This window comes from Leishmania donovani, chromosome 4 (assembly GCF_000227135.1).
Source record: "Leishmania donovani BPK282A1 complete genome, chromosome 4".
Taxonomy (NCBI): Eukaryota; Euglenozoa; class Kinetoplastea; order Trypanosomatida; family Trypanosomatidae; genus Leishmania; species Leishmania donovani.
The window spans coordinates 254,171-274,173 of record NC_018231.1 but is presented as its reverse complement, the minus strand read 5'-3'; the positions used below and the strand labels follow the sequence as shown (position 1 = coordinate 274,173).

The window sequence follows — 20,003 nt, the reverse complement described above, 5'->3', positions numbered from 1 at the left end:
CGATGCAGCCTCCGCAGTAGCATTGAAAGGGACATCCTGTACAGCGATACCGGAGAGACAGCGCGAAAACCACAGGCACACACCGGTCCCGCCGGCCGCCCTCCCCCTTCTTCTTGCGTTGCTGCACACAGTCGCCACCAGCCGTCGCCAACGCGGCATGTGTGGCCGTAGTCGTATCCGTCACTCCTCTCTCCTCAGTCTCCTGAGGCGCCTCAGTCTCCACAAGTCTCTTTCCACACCTGTGCCCGCTGCTTGTCAAGATCCCCACTGCTTCTATACTCTCGTGTGTGCGCGTGTGTGTCCGCGCTGATGCGCTGCACGCTGCCGCACCTTCGGCGGTCTCCCTCCCCACCGCGTGTCACCGTCCACCTTCACGTGGCAACACATCTTTATTCTCATTATGGTCCTATGCTTCCCTTGGTATACCACATACGCACACACACACACACACACACACACACACACAACGCGACCGCATTCCCCTCCCGCCGCCACCGCCACCTCTTGTCGTCGTTACCTCCGACGCTTTCTTTTTTACTCGGTGCAGCACTGCTTGGCCATGAGGTTGCGCGCACGCGCGCAAGCACCTCATACATGCATGCCAGAACGCAACCCCACGCACGCAGCCTCGCAAGATGACTCATCGCCCTTCTCCCTCGGCCACGCCACCTGGCGCCTCACCACTCGTCCTTGCGCCCTCCCCTCCCCCTTCTCCTCTTCCCTTTCACAGAGAGCACGCCATACACACACATATCTACGCACGCGCGCGCGCCTTTCTCTGCGTGTGTGTGTGTGTGTGTGTGCGTGTGTCCGCAGTACATGGCGGGCGGACGCTAACACACAAGAACACGCGCATACATAACGCCGCGCAGGAGGTTGTGCCCTCCCCCCCCCCACCCACCGACCCCGTCCCTCCCGCCTGCCACCTCACTGGACACGCGCACACATGACGCGCACTCCATCATCACTTGCACCCCTCCCTCTCTCCTCCTTCAAGCAGCTCTCGATGAACGCACCGGTACAGGAACGCAGTGGCACCAGCAGCAGTAACGCGCCACCTGCGCACAAGAAGCAGCGCCATGAAGGTGGGTGTAGTGGCAAGGTCCTTGACGACCGTGACGCGGATAGTGTGCGTGTCTGGGGTGTCCTCGTCGCGCAGAACCTGCCGTCGAGAGAAAACGGGCTGCTGGCACACGCGCCGCGTTGTCGCTGCCCTGTGGAAGGGGCAGACGCGCCGGGGAAAGAGTCAGTGACGAAGCTGATAGCCTCATCGTCCCTGCGTGAGCCTGAAGAGGACTGGTTGTGGCGGCACGTTCCACCAGCTCTGCGGCAGTTCTACTTTCCGGCGTGCTCCCACAGCGGCAGCACGTACCCTTGCGCACCAGCGTCCGCAGTATGTTCTGAGAAGTGTTGGGCGGCCTCGCTGCAGCAGGAGGGAGATAAGTCTCACCCCTCGCCATCACCTCGCCTTCTCCTGCCCCTGTGTGGCACTCGCAGCAACAACGGCGCTGTCCGTCTCGGTCGCCTCGCCAGCAACGACGTCGTCTTCGCCACGAATCCGTGTGTCAGCAATGTGCACTGCACTATCGCCTACCAACCGGGAAGTGATCCTCGTCGCGGTGACGCTGCGGCGGCGGCTACAGTGGCGGCGGAAGACAAGGAGGCACAGAGGGCGGCCTACGAGGCGGCCGGCGCCGTGGCCAAGGTCGTGGCTCCGCTTCATCGCAGTCCTCAACCCGCAACGGATGCGCCAGCTGCGCCGCATCCACGCGGCGATGCAACCGGCCGCAACGCCGCTCGCATTATGCTCTCTGACTACAGCACAAACGGATGCATCGTCAACGGCCAGAAGGTGGGCAAAGGCCGCTCGGCGCGTCTGCGCGACGGTGACGTGGTGGAGCTCATCAATGCCGGCCCTCGGCGCACGACGGACTACAACCTCTCGTTTCTCTTCCTCACGGCGGAGGCGTTTGTGCGTTGGGTGGCAGAGCAGCCGCATCAGGCGAGCACGACACAAGGCACTGATGAGGACATCGCCTTGGCGGAGAAGGAGCAGCAGCAACGTCAGGCACTGCAGACAGCTGCGCGACGGCGTGCGCTGCTGTGCAGAGCGCAGTGGAACGTCGAGGCGCAGGTGCGGCGCATGTACGGTCACAGCGTTGACGAGTACTACTCCCTTGATCGGGCACATCCGCTGGGCCAGGGAACGTTCGGCACCGTGTACCGCGCCGCCTTGCGCGCAGAGGCGTCAGCCTCATCGCAGTCGCCGTCCCTCCTCGACGCTGGTGGTGGTGTCGCGGCTGGTGTGCCCTCAAGCTGGGAGTACGTCTTCAGCGGCGACGGCGTGGGTGAGTGGACGGCGAACCCGGCAGAGGCGGCTGAGCTACGGGAAGCCTACATACGGGGGAAGGAGCGACGGGCGCCAGCCTCGGTGCTGCATGTGTCCGCGTCGGCGGCCTCGACGACAGCAGCGGAGGCGGACGCAATCACCACAGATGATGCTGCGCCACAGGTGTTCGCTGTCAAGATCATCCGCAAGCAGCGCATGTTGTTTGAAGCTCTTCGGCAGCAGCAGCAGCAGCAGCAGCATGGCGAGGAAGGCGAAGGCGGTACGGATCGAGCACCTGTGTCATGCATCCGCAACGCTGCCACCGTTGCCACCCCTGGTACTGCGGGGGCAGTGCCAGGGACGATATCGGCCGCAGATGCCGCCGTGATTGAGCAGCTGTTGCTCATGGAGACGCAGCCGGACGATCTGGCCGCGCAGAGACGGAAGGAGTGGACAGCAGGTGTGCTCGCCAGTCTTCAGCTTGCCGACTTAGCGCCCGCTGCCCTGACGCCGTCCTCCTCGCTCAGCGCACTTCGGAAGTCGCAGCACAAGCCGCGAGACGACGACGACTCGAGTGATGACGGGGACGCACAGCCACTGTCGCAGCAAGATCGTGAGCAACGCCGTCGAGAGCTGATCCGCTGCCTCCCCGAGGCACTCCGCCGCACATATGAGAGAGAGTTGCAGCACCGCCGCCGTCAGCAGCGCGAGATCAACATTCTCCTCGCCGTGCGTCACCGCAACGTCACCGCACTGTACGAGGTGTTTGACCAGCCAGACCACCTGGCACTGGTGATGGAGCAGGCGACTGGAGGGGAAGTGTGGGACCTGCTGCAGATCTACAAGCGACGTGAGCGCGGGGGGAAAACAGGTGCTCGTAAGAGCGAGCGTGGCGCGAACAACCATCGTAACGCCGGTGCGCAACGGCTTGGCGACGGCAAGAGCAACTCGACAACGGCAGCGGCGACTGCAGCTACGTGCGACGACGACGACGACGTTGAGCTCGTCTCGGTCGGCGGTCCGCTGCCGGAGTTCATTGTGAAGATCATTATCGTTCAAGTGATTGAGGCAGTGTTGTACCTGCACACGATGGGCATCATCCACCGTGACTTGAAGCTCGAAAATTTGATGCTGCAGCGCCCCTGCGACCGCTACGCGCTCAACGCGCTGCAGCTGCAGACGTTGGTTCATCAGCTCCGCGCCTACTCTCACTCGCACCATGCAAGCGACGCGTCCACATCCGCCGCGACGACGTGTGAGGAAGACAGTGAGGCGGTGGAGTTCACAAATCCGCTGTCGGTGCTTTACACGGTGCACGTACCGCGGCACATGTGGCCGGTCGTCAAGATCATGGATTTCGGTCTCTCGCATGTGCTCGACCACCTGCAGACACATCCGTTCGACTCCGCAGGGGCGCTGCACGGCTTCGCCGGGACGCTCTCGCAGATGTCACAGGGCGTTGAAGGCAGGTCTGCTGCAGCGGCATCAGCAGCCACGGAGGCGGTGCCGGAGCGGGTGAAGCTGATCTATTCCCGCAACGACGCAACGACGAGCTGCGGCACCCCTATCTACGCAGCCCCTGAGGTCACCAACCCGGCCTTGCGCCCGGACAAGATGGGGTACGGTGCAGCAGTCGACATGTACTCCGTCGGCGTCATCGCGTACGCGCTGCTGACGGGGCGGGCACCGTTTCCGTCAGCGAAAAACCCGCGGCGGCCGGGTGGCCCACCTGTGGTGAACTATGACGCCCCCCTGCGCTTCCAGCGGCACCGGCGCCGCCCAGCAGTGCCGAAAGGCGCCACCGGCCCCCCAGCCAGTGCTGGGCCGCTCCCATCGTCACGGCCGTCCAGCTCTGCGGCACGCCCTCCTTCTGAAGTCGCGTGTCTACCTCCGCTGTCAGTGGTAGAGTCGGTGCGCGTGGTGCTGCCGAAAGAACGTGCCGAGACGTCAGCTGCGTTCTCCGCCGCCTCGGAGCAGACTCGGCAGTGGCACCGGCGCGCCGAGGCGGTGGCGGCGTCTGTGCGGTGTGCGGAGCAGAAGCGTGCCCTTGCTGAGGGCAGCGATGGCGGCAGCAGCGCGACGCCGGCTGACACGCTCTTTGCCACCACCGTGGAGCAGCTCTGCGCATCACTCACCGCGTACGCCGACATGTGTGCGTCGGGTGGGCTGGAGGTGGACCTCGATCGCCTCGTGTACGTCTCCGCGGACGCTGCCGCGACCGGTGTGCAGGCAAATGCGTCCGTCGGTCGCGTGATGGCGCCTGATGGGCACGTCGCCGATGTGTTGCTACCCCCCATCTCGGCGCTCGGCACCTCCTTCCTTCGCGGGCTTCTGGAGAAGTACCCTTCTCGGCGGCTGACGGCTTACGAGGCATTGCGGCATCCGTGGTTGCGCGAGTGCGTGTGATACCCTGAGGCGATGAGTCTGACGAGCCCGTCATCATCCGCTGGTGGGTTGATCTCCAAGTGTGTGTTGCTGCGCCCGTGGAAGATTGTCTTTATGACGCGTTGGAACGCACGATCGCGCTGTTCCCACCACCACCACCACCACCGCTGAAGCCCGAGTAAGGATGGAGAGGATCCGCCGTGCTGAGGTCCTGCGCCCGTGCCTGACGCTCCGCCACAGCGTCACACAGCAAAGAAACCGCACAAAAAAAAGGAAAAGAAAGGCAAGCCATGATGGAGCTGTGGAGCACGGCGCCGCCGCGCACCGGAGGTCGCCGTAGCGCCCGTCTGGCGTGCGTACGTTCGCATGCCTGTGTGCAAGTGGGCCTCTCCCTCCGCACGCGCTCTCGCAGGATGCCTAGCAGACACGCCCGCAGAGCCACTGCCCACCAACCGACTCATGTGTCCTCCAATACTCTCTCTCTCTATCTGTCGTATTCGCCCCCGTGCGCCTGTTCTCCCTTTTTTTTCTATGGGCATCCACACCGCTGCACGCGCGGATTGTGCGGCTGTCGTTGTTGCACCGGCACTTCTCCTGCCACCCACCGACCCACCCGCACGCCGTGCGTGTGCATGCCGTCGTTCTGCCATATGGTTTCAATATCAGCTGCGTTCCGTCGCCCGCGATACTTACATCCGCTTTCCTTCGGCCTCGTCTACCACTTTGTTGCTGTTTCCGTGTGCCGACGTTGTCGCGGTGGTGGATTGCAACTCCGCGCCATCTCAGTTGCAGCCTTGGCCCCGCCCCTGTGCCGTCATCCATCCCCTGGCTCGCTGACAGAGTCGTCATCGCCAACGGCCACCCGTTTCTCTGCGTCGCGCGTTCTTGTGGTTTCGTGAATGTAACTTCCCCCCCCCTCCCCCTCCTCCTTCCTTGCTCTTCACGCTCTCATCTGTGTGTGTGTGTGTGTGTGTGTGTGTGTCGTCTTGTCCGCTGACTCTGTTCCACGCCGGCGTACGTGGGACTGCAAGCGCACGCACGCGTGCGCTTCACGATCTCTCTCTCTCCCCTATCCGTTTCGCCCTCCGCTATCATTTCCGTGTGTCATTGGTCTGCTACATACTTGTGTGTGCGTGTGCGTGTGCGTGTTTTATTTTGCTTTTCGGGCTGTCGCTTGACTGCTTTTCCGCCGCCTGCGCCGTTCGTCGTCGTCTCCCGCTTCCTCTCTCGCGCCGGTGCCCTACGTCTCTGCGGCACTGGAACGCGTGTATCTTGTTCGACGTGCTCCCTGGTGTGCTCGCAACGAAACCGGCAGCATACGTGCGAACCCCTTGGCGTGGTGCGGTGGTCTGACTGGCTGTCGCAGCCGCAAGAGCCAGGAAAAGCGCACTTGCTCGCGGCAATCACACGCGCACGGTCCGTGGCAACGACGACGACGACATACGTACACGTCAGGCACAGCGACGGTTTCGTTTCCCTTTTCGTTTTGCACACTTCTCTCTCTTTCCTGCAGTATAAAGAAGGGGAAGGAGATTGAAGGGCTTGTTGCTGTGTGTGTGTGTGTGTGCGTGTGTGGGTGTGTGTCCTGCTGCGCTGCACGCTCTTGTATTCCCTCCTCCGCTTCGGCGGCGTTCGGCTCTCTCCTCTCCTCTCGCACTCCGCACACGCCCGCTTCTCTGGCGCTTGCTCAACGTGGCTTCTCACACGTAGGAGCGCACACGCACACACAGAGAGGGCGCAATACGGGCGAGGGAAGGCGGCGGCGGGGAACGTGGCGGTGGGGGGAGCGGAGGAGGGGGGAGGGGCAAGATGGAGCACCGACCGCGACCGGAGCGGACGTTTGCACAGGCGAGGTACGTTAACAAGTCCCACCCAGCGACGGCCACGTTCCCGGCCGCCTGCAACATTTTCGCGAGCGTGTCGAGTGGCGGCTCGATGGCGTTGAACCTCCTGCGCGTGGCGGTGCCGGCGTTGGCGTTGGTGATGCTCGTTTTGTGGATAGCGCGGTTTGTCGTGATGCACATCGAGGCACGGCGGATGCGGCAGCAAGCGACCCACTGGAGAACGCTGCCGAGTTACACCGAGGTGCAAGCCATGGCGGCCGCCCTGCGGCCAACGCGTCCAACTTCGTCGCAGGAGGCAGCAGAGGATACCACGCCTGCAGCAGCGGCTGAAGCTGGAGATGAGGTGCACTGCATCATCTGCTTCTCCACCGTCGTTGACCACCCCGTGGAGCTGCTGCCGTGTGGTCATCAGCAGTTCTGCGCCCGCTGTCTCGTGCAGATATGGCAGTGCTCCGGGATTTACCGGCGGCTTCGGTGCCCGCTGTGCCGACAACCTGCAGAACTCGCGTGCCCCGTGCCCGTCGCCAACTCGAAGCCCTCTGTCGATGATGTGCTGCTCTTGCAGAACTACAACGGCGGCTTCTGTGGCACGAAGAAGGTGTCACTGTTAGACTGCTGCGTGCTGCGACTGCGCGTCATTACACACGCGCGTCTGCTGCCTATCGTTATCGGGCTCCGCATCGCCGTTCTCCACGCCACCATGTTTGCCTACATGCTCATGCCGACAAGCCTGACGGAGGTAGTCGATGGCGCCGTACAGCAGCAGCAGGCCGTCAAGCCCAACGTGCCCTCGTCGGCCCTCGCCGCCGCATACGCCAGCGTCGTGCACGTCTTCACCGTTGTCGTGTACACCGCCGCGAGGTACGCGGACGACTTCTTTCTCGTAGCAGTCAGTATCATTCTCACAGGCCACCTCCTGCAGAGCGCGCTGTTCAAGGATCTCAAGCTCTAGCCGCCGTCTCGGAAGGGAGTTGAAGGCTGCGCGCGTGTAATTAGCATTAACGCCCAGCCCAGCCCCCCCCCCGCTCTCCCCGCCTCGCCTCGCCAGCTCTGTTCGATAGCTGCTGTCGACATGTGTTTCTCGCTCGCTTCGCTCAGCTGCGTGGGAGGGCGTGCGCACGAGCAGATCTGCACCCGTCCACTTCCCCGCCCGAAGCCGAGGAAGTCGCTCACGTGGTTCCCCTGCGCTTTTCCTTGGTTCACCAAGACCGAATGTACACTTCTGCGCCAAAAACTCGTCGTCGTTTTGCCTTGGATGTTCCACGGAGTAATGGTGATGAGAGTGTGCGCGCACGCCTGGTTCGCCTTCCCGTAACGCGGTTCCCTTCACCGAGCTCTCGCAGAGACTTGCGAAGACACATGGAAGTGAGGCAGCACATCCCTCTCTTGGTCGAGCGTCTGAAACGGCGATTGCGCGCGCCAACTGTCGCGGCGGCCTTTGCCGCCCCGCACGGCATGTTCATGCAAAACTGCACCGCGGAGGGCCGAGGCGCCGGCCCTCAGCAACCCTCCACCACCGCAACCGACACCGCCATCACACCACCGCCCCCTTCCAGAGCGCGGCGCCACCCACCAACCCGAACGCCGCGGCGGTGGCGCTGGGCCCGCGACCCACGTCCCCGGCCAGGGGCCGGCAAACCCCCCCCCCTCCCCTGGCCCCAACCGATGGGCATGCCGCCAGGGCCACCCACGGCCCCACCAAGGCGCCCCCCCCCTCAAGGTCGCCCAACATGGCGGCCACCAAACCGACTGCACCCGCATGCCCCCCTACCCCATGCGTGCCCTCAGAAACCCATGCCAGCCGATCAGTTTAAACTTTCAAGTGGAACCCGCGAGATGACTCCGCATCAAACGCTGCCCTAGCTGTGTGTGTCTCCCTATCTTTCGCCTTGACAGTAATCATGATTGGACTGGTTGTGAGCACAGGGCAATTGTACTTTGATCAAAGTGCTACTCCACATGTCTCGGTGTTGAGCTTGTAGAAAAAAAAAATGAAGATTTCCAGGGTGTAAACGCCATCACTTCACCCAGCCGCCGAACTATCGGCTGCCCGAAACCAACAAAAAAAAAAAAGAAGTGGGCCACCTCTGCTTTGCTCTAACTCTCCCACTAGCACCGCACAAAACAGCACTACTCGCTACGTCTACTGTGCACTTTATATTACCTCTTTTTGCTCTCTCGCCTCCCTCCTCCTGTTTCCTTGACAGCCCTCGAAACAAAAAAAAAACGCAAACACTGAAAAAGCGAGTAACGCCAACTAGAACACCAAGTCTGTCCTTTGTTCGCCAAAATGACGATGAATTTCGGTAATATGACCCTCGGGGGTGCCATGGCCACCTTCGGTGGTCAATCCAACCCCATGTGTAACTACACGAGTCCGCTGGCGAAGAAGTTCGTGTACAAAGAGGTCGGGAAGGTATACTACCCACTCCGCCGTCACGTATTCCGCACCAAAGTTCGCACCGCCGCGGAGATACGCTTTAACGAGATCGTCAAGCGGTACATGAAGGAGAAGATGGCGTTCAAGAGGGGCTGCTATGCTGCAACCATCACTAACACTGTAGAACTGGACCACATGGGCAGCATTATCCCGAAGGACGAGTACGAGGTTAAGCGCCTGACCAGCTATATGACCAGCAAGAAGATGAGCAACGACTATAAGAAGCACATGCAAGAGCTGTGGACTCGTGTGCTGTTTGTGTGCGAGTCGACGAACCTGGTCGGCGTGACGGAGAACGCAATGCACCAGAACTCACGCCCTGGCACGGATGAGGAGTTCATGTCCATCATTTGGTACTCCTCCTTCGTCACGACGTTGATGGCGTTTGTCGTGACCCTGTGCATCTGGTGGTACCGCTACGGTCAGGCCCCGCAGTACGCTGAGTTCAAGTAATCGACACAACTTTTACGAAAAGGAAAGGAGAACAAAAATACTAACTTGCTTGTTTCCGTCTTTTTTGTTGTTTGTTTCAAGTTGGGAAATCTTAGCACTTAGGATATTACAAAGAGCTTCCCTTTTTTTGTTCGCCGTGTTTGGGCAAAGTGGGAAAATGAGGCGTTATATTGAATCAGGGTCTCAGCGCTTTGTGATCCTTTTTTCCGCAGCCCTAAGCACGCCTTCTTTTCTGATTTCCTTTTATTTTGCTGGTCAGCTCTTCAGATTAGTGTAGTCAAGCAAACAAAAGAGTTCTTGGGAAATCTTTAAGAAAAGAGTGAAACCTTGGTGAACTGTGGCTGGGGCAGCAGCCACCACAGTTTTCTGTCGATACATTCTGGAGTTCATCGAAGCACGTGGCGGCGCAAGTCGCCCCTACCGCAGCAGAGGCTCGGTAAAGAGAGCCAGCATACCTCTGATGAGCACGCCTTGCCTTTTTTTTTTTGCAGGGTCGCAGTGATCTCTTTCACGTACTGAAGCCCAACTTCATGTAATGATTCTAACGTATACATTCCCCTCTATTCTACTCAAGATTTTCTTGCGAGGCCATCATTTCATTTTCGTTGATATCTGTTATCAAAAATGCGCTTTGCCTTGTGAGCTACCAGCGTCTTTCCATTCACATGAAGCGGCGCTGATAATGAACGATGGAAGAGAGCAAGTAATAGCACTGCTACGAGAGCTTGAAGCGACTGCTATTCCAAAGTTCGTCGACAGCGGAGAGGCACTCACATACATGGCGTACAAGGATGGAGTTCTTGAAAAAGCAATCACACTTCTGAACGCAGCGCATATTGAGCCCAAAGCAAGTAGCATTCAGCCGCTGCGTGTCAACAGTGAACAACTTGCTAACGCTGTTATCGAGCGTGTATTTGATGCGCATACCCGAGTGCTGCGGTCGAAGCTCGCCGAAGCTGAAAAAGCAGCTGACATGTGGAAGAAGGTTGCTCTTTGCGGAGGCGCTGAGGAGGGAAAGTCGGCGCGCCACACCGCTCTTGCACAATCGACCTTGTGCGTTCCAGCTCGAGTCTCGGTCGGCTCGCAAGTCTGCAGTATAGATGAAGATGCAGCTGCCTCCGACAGCAACACGAGCGTGCAACAGTGCAAGCTCGTCTGTGAGGCAGTAAAGGAATGGCTGGCAGGCTGGACTACGAAAATGATGAGTACTGTAGGCGAGAAACTAGAGCTGTGGTGCTCCTCGCAGCTTGGCCTCACTCCCGTGAGGATAAGCCAACACGAGCATGAAGTGAGACGTCCTAGCCTCGATGACAGCTTGATGGTGTTGGACAGTCGAAACTCAGCGAGCCATGCACCTCGCAAGATCGATAATGCAAGGTTGCACGGAGGAAATATTTCAAGCGCTGGAAAGAGCAAAATAAGTGAACAAAAGACATCGTCATCTCTTGTTCTTTCACCTGGTGAAAATCCTGTGCAGCCCTTGATCCTTTCTCCTTTGGATGCAGCCGCTTCCAGTGGGCCGACGCCGAGTCACCCTAAAGTGGGTACGCATTCCCCTCAGTATGCTCAGCCTGGATCACAGCTGTACGTTATGCGGACAATGAGTTTGAAGGCGCGTACGAAGCAACTCATCGGCAAGCAGCAGGCCGCCAACTCGAGCACCCCAGTAAGTCGAATGCCCCATCTACCACATATATGACAGATGAGGACGGCGTTCTTTTTGTTCATGCTTTTACTATATCTGACTTTTCTCCCTTTTTTTTATTCTCATCTCGGTGGGCATTACCCTCGCCTGAAAAGAAAGCCGCAATACAGCAACGAAAAGGCAGGAAGTCACAGACAAGCGAAAAAAATCCTTGGTTTACAATGCAATGTATGCTGTTTGTGCTTCTCCTTTTTGTTTTCTTGGATCCTTGAATATTTGCACACGTACTTTTTGTTCTTCTGACTAGTTTCATCGCTTCGAGCGAACATCCCTCTGGAAAAACCTACATAATAGAAATCGGTGTGCAAAGGCTGCCCATTTAGGTGCTGTAGCCAAATGATGTTTTTTGCAGCACGATTTTGTTTGCCGTCTCGGTTGCAGGCGGGCTGGGAGGCTTTTAAGGTCTCTAAGACAGCGACTTTCCTTCTTTGTGGGTCACCCTCCTCCTCAAGGGCATATGCTCCTCGCTGTGCTTAGATGGATTTCTTTTTTTCCGCGTGTTGCATTTATTCCACCACATTGTAGATGGTTCTGTTCCTGTATCTTTGCCTCGCAGTGCTCACCACGACAGAGGGCGCCCTCCTGACCACAGCCTTTTGATACAATGAGCTGCTGTATCTCGAAGTCTATCGTCCATGTTGACGATGGTCACCAGAAATTCGATGCGTTCATCGGACTGTGCTCCCCTGGAATGGACCTGCTGGAAATTCAGTTGGACAACTACTTCGACGGGCTCACGTCGGAGTCCCTCTACACGTCGTGCGTCAGTAGGAATGGCTACGAGTGTCTCCTTGGAAATCACCCCAAGGAATCCAAGGTGAGCTGAAGCAGACAGGCGGCATCCCATCACGAGACCGGTCACAAGCCTCTCACCGCTAGAAGCGTAAATGGCATCGTGAACGCTTTTTTCGATTACCTGGTTGCTGCGCTGGAGTTGCGCCAGTGGAGCAGCAATTTCAATCTCACCCTCACCAATGCCTTCTCCAGCACGCACTAGATGCTGTCACAGCGCTTCTACCTGACTTGGCAACGCCGCCGGAGCTGACGGCGCAGAAGGTATCTTCGCCTGCCGTGAAGGAGAGAACGGAAGCTGGGGTCGAGCACGCAACAGGAAAAAATCACCTCTCATGACTTGCGAGTCCTTGTCCAAATTATCGAAGAGCCTCAACAGAGCCTCTGCAATGAGTGCTGCACCCATGGCACAGAGAGTGACCGCATCCCCTCCAACTGCACAAGCTGCCGCGCCCGCAACCTCAATCACAATCCCATCGAAGCCTCCTGCGCTGGTCACGATGACGTATAACGGGTACGCTGTTGTTCGTCGAGGCGATGGACGCGAAAGAATGACAACAGGAACACGGTCTGGCGCATGGATGTGACTGGGCACATCACGTATCCACCGGTGGACGGAGTCCTCACTCCCACTTGCGACCGCGAGGTGGAGTTTTTCCTTTTGTGCGTGTTTGTTTTTCGCCCTCCACCTCTGACAGGGGAGCCTCTGGCGGCGGCGATGGCGCCGGCAACACTACCACCGCAACGCAGCGACAGCACGGCTACGACAAAGTCAATGCACGCGACAGCACCGACGACTGTGAGTAGGGTACCGGAGACCCTCGACCAGGCAGCCACCCGAATGCTGTGTTCACACACACCACGGCGATGATGCAATCGAAACAGAGGCAGCAAGGATCTCCCAGCGGCGGCTGTTAGCCCATCGTTCTCGGACCGCCTGTATATCCCCGTTACTCCGCAAAGCAGCCAGGTGACTCCTGTTTCCTTTTTGTTTTCGTCTTTGCTTGTTTTTTTTTTTTTCATCAACCCCCCATTTTGTTGTCCTGACGTCTTATGTTCTCCACCCCGTGTGTGTGTGTGGGGGGGGGGTCTCATGGTCAATCCGGTGTGCGTGTGTGATGTTACTGTCCTTTGACTCGCTCGCGCGGCTGCTTGTAAGGGGCGTATTGCGGCGGCTGCTGTGTGCATTCGCGGGTGGCGGTGGTGGTGTTCGCCCTTCTCTCTTACTTACTCCCTCTCACCGTGTGTATTAATGCGCTGTCTTCCCTCCTCCTGCGCCTACGATATTCTAAGGCGGTACGAATGCGCGTGTGAGTGTGCGATGTACATGCTGAGGGCAAGGCGCTGTGCGGGAGGGAGGAGTGTGTAAGGGCCAGAAAAGCAGGTTGATCGTGTGTGAGCAGCAACGGCACGCGTAGCACAAAAAGTTGCATGAGTACAGGGCAACCCTCATCTTCACTTGGGTGCTTCACTTCTTGGAGGTGCGTGTGCGAACCGCGCCCCGCAGCGCCGACTCGTTTCTCCTTTCCCTCAACTTTATTTTTCCCTCCCCCTTCCGACCATGTCGTCTGGTGGCACGCATCACCATCGCTCCGACTGCTGCCGCTGTGCCTTCTCCATGTCTGCCCCACCTTGTCTGTCTCCGCGACTTTGTGCATCGTCTCCCTTCGACCCTACATCGCACCCGCCACCACTGTCTCTGCCATCTGCCGCTTCTTCAAATTACTTTGCATCAGAACTACGTGGCGCGCGCATAAGTAGCTGTTCGCTCCACTCCCCTCCCCACCCACCCACCACCACCTCTCCTCGCGTGCGCGCATACTCCTGTAGGTGTGTGTGTGCAGGGCCATACCGTCGCGACGGTCTCGTCTACGCCTTCTACATCTCGGCTCACCCACCCACCCCTACTTCCCATCTCTTCAGAGCAGCAGTTGTTTACACCACGGACAGACTCACGGGCGGCTCGGCACACACACACACACACACCTCGCTTTCTCTCTGCCGGCCCCCCTCTATTCCATTTCCACCCCGGTCGAAGATTTCCTTCTGTGGTTTGGTTTTCGCTTCTCGCCGTCTCTCGTTGTGTTTCGGCCCGCACCTCTTAGACGCACACGCGCACACAGAGGCACGTGATGGCGTGTGGGCGTTGTTCGTGTTATCAGCTTACCATCACCATCTGCTGGTGCGGCTTCCTCTATCGCCAGCTCGATCTCTCCTGCCGCTTCCTTTCTCTTTAGATTCCCGCACTCTCGCCTCTTGGTGCGCACGCCGTGTGTGCGTGCCTTCATTTTGACTAGATTACGCTTGGCAGCAGCAACAGCAGAAGCCCCATCACACGCGTGGGCGGCACAGACGTAGATCAGCAGCCTCGCACTATACGTTGACTTGCCTTGCGTTGTTGTTGCGTCTTTGCTCCACTGTTTCCCCTGCCCCCTTCTCTTCTCCGCGACGATGCAGCAGCAGCAGCACCAGCGGTCTTTCTGTCCGCTCTCCTCCGCATCCGCGCCGAAGCCGCCTCCGCAGACGGGACAAGCAGAAGGGAAAAACGACGGTGGCTGCGCACCACGCGCTGACGAGGCGCACGTGATACAGGCGAGTGCGTACGCGCTTTGGGAGCAGCTCTACGCGCCAGCTAGAGTGCCCCTCACCCTCGAGCGCCTCTTGTACCTCCGCCTGTCCGCGAAGGGCAACGGCGAGAGCAACGATGCTCAAGGCCACCATTATTGCGCCGATGATCGGAGGTGGGCGAGGTCGCTCTTTGGAGAAGTCACCACCCAGCTCGACACCTCCGCTCCGTCCGCGTCGATGGCGCCGTCGACTGCACCCGCGGCGGCGATTGCGCCAGGAGAACAATCTCGCGGTGCTCCATCGAATGCGGCTACTGCAGTGGCAACAACAGCGTCTCTTCAGGAAAGCCGAGACGACAAGGGGGGGAACGAATCACAGAGGGCCTGGAAAGGGAGTTTGCCCGACGTCGCATCGAGCGTCGCTGCCCCACCCACCGAGCAATGCACCTCCGCGGATGTGGAGCAGACGTCGGTTTCGACGCCGCTGCGCGTGCCGCAGGCGTGTGCGAATGCCCAATCAGCCAGTGGTGTGGACAGAGGGCGTGCCTCGGAGTCGCGGAGCGCCGCGACAGCCCTTTCTCACCCTGACGCCGTCATAGCGTCGGCGTCTGTGCCCGCGCCGCTTTCATCGGTGCAGCGCGGATCCGACAGCAACCGGGATGTCGACAATGATGGCGGCCGCGGCAGCGCTGTTCTGCTGCAGCCTTACCGAGGGTGCGCCCTGTCCGCCGCCTCGCCGCCTCACCGGGCGCTCCTAGCTCCAACGTCGGACGTTTCGTTGTCATGCGCGTCGGCGGCGCCCATGAGTCTTGAGCAGGACGACAGCGCGAATTGCATCGACGGGAACGAGGAGGCCGAGCCCTGTGTCAACACGTGGTCAGTGGAAGCGGCATCGGCCGCCCCGGCGTTGCACATGCACACGCCATCCACGTCAGCAGCCGCCGTGAGAACAGACGAGAAGGGCAGGCGCGATGGCTCTGGACGCGATGCAGGCTGCAGTCCTCCGTTGGAGCATTCCGCTTACAGAGGCAGTGATGGGGAGAGCCGCGGGGCCGTTGATGATGAACAGGCGCACACACTTGCGCAACAAGAGAAGGCGGCGGAGTCGTGCGGCGCGTGGGAGAGTGCCACTGCCACGACCACACCCGTTCGGTCTTATCATCTCTACTGCCACTACCGCAGCTCGCACGACACGGGCCCGTCTGCCGAAGGGGGCGGCCGCAATGAGGAAGAGGACGCAGAGCACGGCGAAAGAGGTGAAGAGGACGGCAACGATGTGGGGTTTCTGTCCCTCGCCACCTCTCCATCAGCTGGAGCTCCTGAGCAATGGCGCCCGTGCCCTGTGGTGGGCACCTATGCAGGTCTTTCGACGCCATCGCCAAAGCCGATTGTGGTGCTGGAGGATACCATGACCGCACTCGCCGTGTCAGCGCTGCCGTGTGGCCTCACGAGAAATGGAGAGGACAGCTCTCAGCTCGATTCGCCGATACGTCGCAGGCACACCACCAGGGTGTCGACGTCGATGAGCCCGGTGGCGGACCCTAACGGGCTCGTCTTCAGTCCACCGTGCCGGCAGCAGATGCGGTTGCGGCTGCAGCGCCGTCGTCCCCGTCAAGCAAGTGAAGGAAGTGATTTGGAGTATTCGCCTCACACTCCGGTGCCTGGATCGCCATCGCAGTCGCCGCTGCCGCCCCCATCGTGCTGGTCGACACCACTCCCGCAAGAGCGGTGCCCACGTGACGCTCAGACCCCACCAACGCCGACAGCACTTTCTGCAGCTTCGCAGCCGCCGGCCTCTCCGGCTCCCTCTCCGACTAATATGGCAGACAGCGGTGCCGGCGCCACGGATGAGCTCTGCGCTGGCAACCATGCAGCAGACGCCGCCGTGATGGGCGCTTCACCCCCGCAGGTGATTCACTTGAAGAAAGAGAAGGCTGTGATGACAGTCTCAAACATCAGCCAGGAAAGCCGTACGAGTGCCGATACCGCAGCGAAGGAAGACGACGCTAAACCGCGGGACGCCACGGCGCCGGATTCGCCGGTGGATGCATCTTCCTCTGCGGAAGCCGGTGACGACGGCCAGGGCAGGCGTGATGGCGGCTCGGTGGCGCCTGTTGCTGTTGGCGTCGAGGACGAGCGTGTTGGCGGCGACGAAGAGGACGCGGAAGGAGATGCTGGGGAGCCGGCATCGACGGTATCCTTGTCGCCCCAGCGGCCTTCTCTCGAGTGTCCTGCGCAACGGCGCGCTACCGCCGCGCCGCGAGGTGTCCCTGCTGAAGGCCATGCGGAGTGTGGCTTATCAAGCGTGAAAAAAGCAGCGCGCACGGCAAACCCTGTCCCTGCTTCTGTGGCTGATGTCTCGGTCCCCCCCTCCTCGCCCTCGACCTCCCCACCATCTCATGCCAGTCACGAGTCCTTCAATCCATCAAAGCATAGGGAAGAGCCACAGCAGCGTCATCCGCACCCATCTCTGCCCGAGGATAGGGCAGCACGGCGCTCAGTCTCCAACATGGACTTCCGGTGGGCTGACGAAGCCGATGATATCCTGCGCAGGCAGCAGCAGCGGGTTCACTCGCTGCAGGCAGCGAGGACTGCCACGCTTGCCGGCGGTGATACGCGTTGCAGTCCGAGTACGAGTCGGTGCAGCCCAGGCGGCGGCCCTCGGCGCTATACACCGCTCTCTCAGGATGGCGAGACTACCCAAGGCAGCCAGAGCGGAAACGGCACAAGACTGGCACGGGCGTACGGAGGCTCAGAAGCATCGTACAGCGTCTCACCCCAGCCACAGGACCCCAGAACGCATCACTACCACGAAAGGGCGATGATGAGGCCAGAAGGCATGGGGGTGGAAGCGGTGGCGTCGCACACCGACGGCAGCAGCATCGTGACAGAGCAGGGGGACGTCGCGCCCTCATCGTACCGCGCCGGCAGAAGCGAAGAGTTGGCGTGCCTCAGCGTCACTCGCAGCGGTGAAGGACGTGCGGACATCGCGTTTGCTACAGCGTCCTCCTCCACGCCACCGACGGCTCCCCTCCGCCAGCCACCACTGGCATCCGTAGCCGAAGCAACAGCGGCAGATGACGCGTCCATGCCGCACACGGATCGGCTGCATCAACAGCAGCAGCAGCCGTCGCCTCGCCACGCTGGCACTAAGCGGCTGCGTGAAAATAACGGCGGCGATGATGGCCGCAGCGACGCAGTGCATGCTCGACGCTCGCCGGCGCCGTCGTCTGTGCCAGCGTCTAGTCAGACAGTGACGAAGCGGAAAAAGAGCGGCTGCAGCGGCGGTGCTCAGTCGACTGAGCGCCGACACCGCGCTGACGACCGTGCTCGCCTGCGCCAGAACTTGCGAGGAGACACGGCGGCGAAAGCGACAACGAGGTCGATATTGTGTGCCTCCCCGGCGAATGTCTTTGCGCTTCCACGTACCATATCTGCAGATCCCGGGGCATCTATTGCCACTCCGACGTTCACCACGGCGGCCCCGCTCGCAGGCCCATCGCTGTCGCTGCTGCGTCCGCGTTCGGGGAACTGCGTCAGCGATCCGCCATCAGCTGCTAAGGCACCGAAAAGCGCGAAAGGAAAGTCGACTCATGTCAGCGCTCCATCACTCCCCATCACCGCTGCGGCCTCGCCGCCACGCGAGAATGCGAGCAGCAGCAGAGCACACAAGACTGCGCAATGGGCGGCGCGCTGCACGCCCTCCCTCGAGGCCACGAACAAGCGGCGAGAAGAAGTAAAGCGGCACCAGTAGTGCGCAGAGAGGGAGGGTGTGCAAGATATCTGATCACTGCAGTAACTCTGCTCGCAAACGCGGAGAAACCGGCATGGCTGGCTCGTTGCTGTGGTCTCTGTCGCATCTTTCTCTCTGTGTGTGTGTGTGTGTGTGTGTGTGTGTGTGTGTGTGTGTGTGTGATTGATGGAGCTGCGTTGCTCAAGCGCCTGCCTCTCTCCCTCTCTCTCTCTCTCAGCGTGTGTGTTGTGTGTTGTGTGTGCTGTAGCGTGGACACACTGCCCACGTGCACCAGAAGTGTACACACCTGCAAGCGAAAACGCATCGACTCCATAGCGCTATGTATCTCTAGGTATACCCACGCATACAAGCATATGTTTGTATGCATATACGCATGCATCCTTCTTGTTTTTTGGAGGACGCAGTGGGGGGGGGGGGTCGTGCCTCTCTTGGGGAAGGGGGAGGGGTGCTCCACGTGCGCGTTCTCTCTTCCTCTCTTTGTGGTGCTGCGGCCCCTCCCCGTGTCGCCCTCTGTCCTTTGCTCTCGTGCTGTGCACGTGTGTGCGTGAGTGTGAGTTCCACGGCGAGCAGATCTCGCGCCGCTTGCAGGTCGATGAACGGCAGAACACGCACGTCCACCCAAGGACGCCGCAGAGAAAACACAGCGAGAAGCGCCTTGCCGTTCGTTAGACGGCCCCTTCCGCGTGATGTTCCTCCGCTTCCTCACCTACGCTCTTCTCTCCCCCTCTGTTCACATAAACACGCATACCACATAAGCGCCATCACACACACATACACATTTCTGTGTCAGTACTACGGCAAGCGCCCTTCTTCGCCCCGCCACTCATCGGTAAAGCATGTCTATCTCTTCTTCCAGCGGCAACAACCACGGCGGCAACGCGCCGCCGCCGCTGCTAACGCCGGAGGAGAAGGCCGCCCGTGACGCGCGGCTGCAGCGCGAGCATGAATCGTACATCCGCAGTATCGCGACGATGCGCTCGCTGCCGCGGCTTCGGTCCACCATCGCCGGCGCCGGCGGTAAGACGAACACCAACACGCGTATTGCAGAGGAGCGTGAGGAGGTGCGCCAGCAGCACCTCCGCGCCGCGGCCGCCGCAGCAGCGGAGCTGCAGCAACGTCGTCAGGTGCATCATGAGAAAGTCACGAAACTAGAAAGCATACAGGCGAAGAAGCGCAGCCGCCGCGCCGCCAAAAAGGCGAAGAAGAAGCAGCGACTCGAGGAGAAGTTGCGCAGCAGGCTGGACTCGGACTCAGACGTGAGCTCGGACGGCTCTGCTTTATCATCGTCAGCGTCCGCATCGTCGTCACGTGACTCAGACGGCGATGGCGAGGATGCGTAAACGTGCGGCACATTGTTTCCTACACACACACACACACATGCACACTACGGAGAAACGGGTCGAGTGCGCGCGTTTATGGCGGTGCATGTGCAACCCTCCTCCCCCTCCCCTCCCGTCTCCCTGGCGCTGAGAAGTAGAGATGCCGAGGAGAGGAAAGGAGTGACCGCGCATCGCCGCACGCGTCTCGTGCACAGGTACCGCTTAAAGGAGCCATGCAACCCTCGAAAACGGTTCCCATGTCATAGCATTGATCTCTCCCGTGTGTGTGTGCACGTGTGTGTGTGTGTGTGTGCACGTGTGTGTGTGTGTGATGTGCGTGTGCACGTGTGTGTGTGTGTGATGTGCGTGTGCACGTGTGTGTGTGTGTGATGTGCGTGTGCACGTGTGTGTGTGT

General features: G+C 60.0%; 6 protein-coding genes across 6 annotated transcripts; all 6 read left to right on the top strand.

Moving 5' to 3' along the window:
- Positions 1–946: 946 nt before the first annotated feature.
- Positions 947–4,735, top strand: LDBPK_040650 (serine-threonine protein kinase-like protein; the record flags this gene model as incomplete). Its single annotated transcript, XM_003858079.1, has 1 exon — positions 947–4,735. The coding sequence occupies one exon, from the start codon at positions 947–949 to the stop codon at positions 4,733–4,735; it is 3,789 nt and encodes a 1,262-aa protein (XP_003858127.1).
- Positions 4,736–6,523: 1,788 nt separating this feature from the next.
- Positions 6,524–7,510, top strand: LDBPK_040640 (hypothetical protein; the record flags this gene model as incomplete). Its single annotated transcript, XM_003858078.1, has 1 exon — positions 6,524–7,510. One exon carries the CDS (start codon positions 6,524–6,526, stop codon positions 7,508–7,510), a length of 987 nt encoding a protein of 328 aa, XP_003858126.1.
- Positions 7,511–8,848: 1,338 nt separating this feature from the next.
- Positions 8,849–9,451, top strand: LDBPK_040630 (hypothetical protein, conserved; the record flags this gene model as incomplete). The annotated part of the gene is made up of 1 exon (XM_003858077.1): positions 8,849–9,451. The coding sequence occupies one exon, from the start codon at positions 8,849–8,851 to the stop codon at positions 9,449–9,451; it is 603 nt and encodes a 200-aa protein (XP_003858125.1).
- Positions 9,452–10,133: 682 nt separating this feature from the next.
- Positions 10,134–11,150, top strand: LDBPK_040620 (hypothetical protein; the record flags this gene model as incomplete). The annotated part of the gene is made up of 1 exon (XM_003858076.1): positions 10,134–11,150. One exon carries the CDS (start codon positions 10,134–10,136, stop codon positions 11,148–11,150), a length of 1,017 nt encoding a protein of 338 aa, XP_003858124.1.
- Positions 11,151–14,399: 3,249 nt separating this feature from the next.
- LDBPK_040610 (hypothetical protein) lies at positions 14,400–18,269 on the top strand (the record flags this gene model as incomplete). Its single annotated transcript, XM_003858075.1, has 1 exon — positions 14,400–18,269. One exon carries the CDS (start codon positions 14,400–14,402, stop codon positions 18,267–18,269), a length of 3,870 nt encoding a protein of 1,289 aa, XP_003858123.1.
- An 836-nt stretch (positions 18,270–19,105) lies between these two features.
- LDBPK_040600 (hypothetical protein, conserved) lies at positions 19,106–19,609 on the top strand (the record flags this gene model as incomplete). The annotated part of the gene is made up of 1 exon (XM_003858074.1): positions 19,106–19,609. One exon carries the CDS (start codon positions 19,106–19,108, stop codon positions 19,607–19,609), a length of 504 nt encoding a protein of 167 aa, XP_003858122.1.
- Positions 19,610–20,003: the final 394 nt, after the last annotated feature.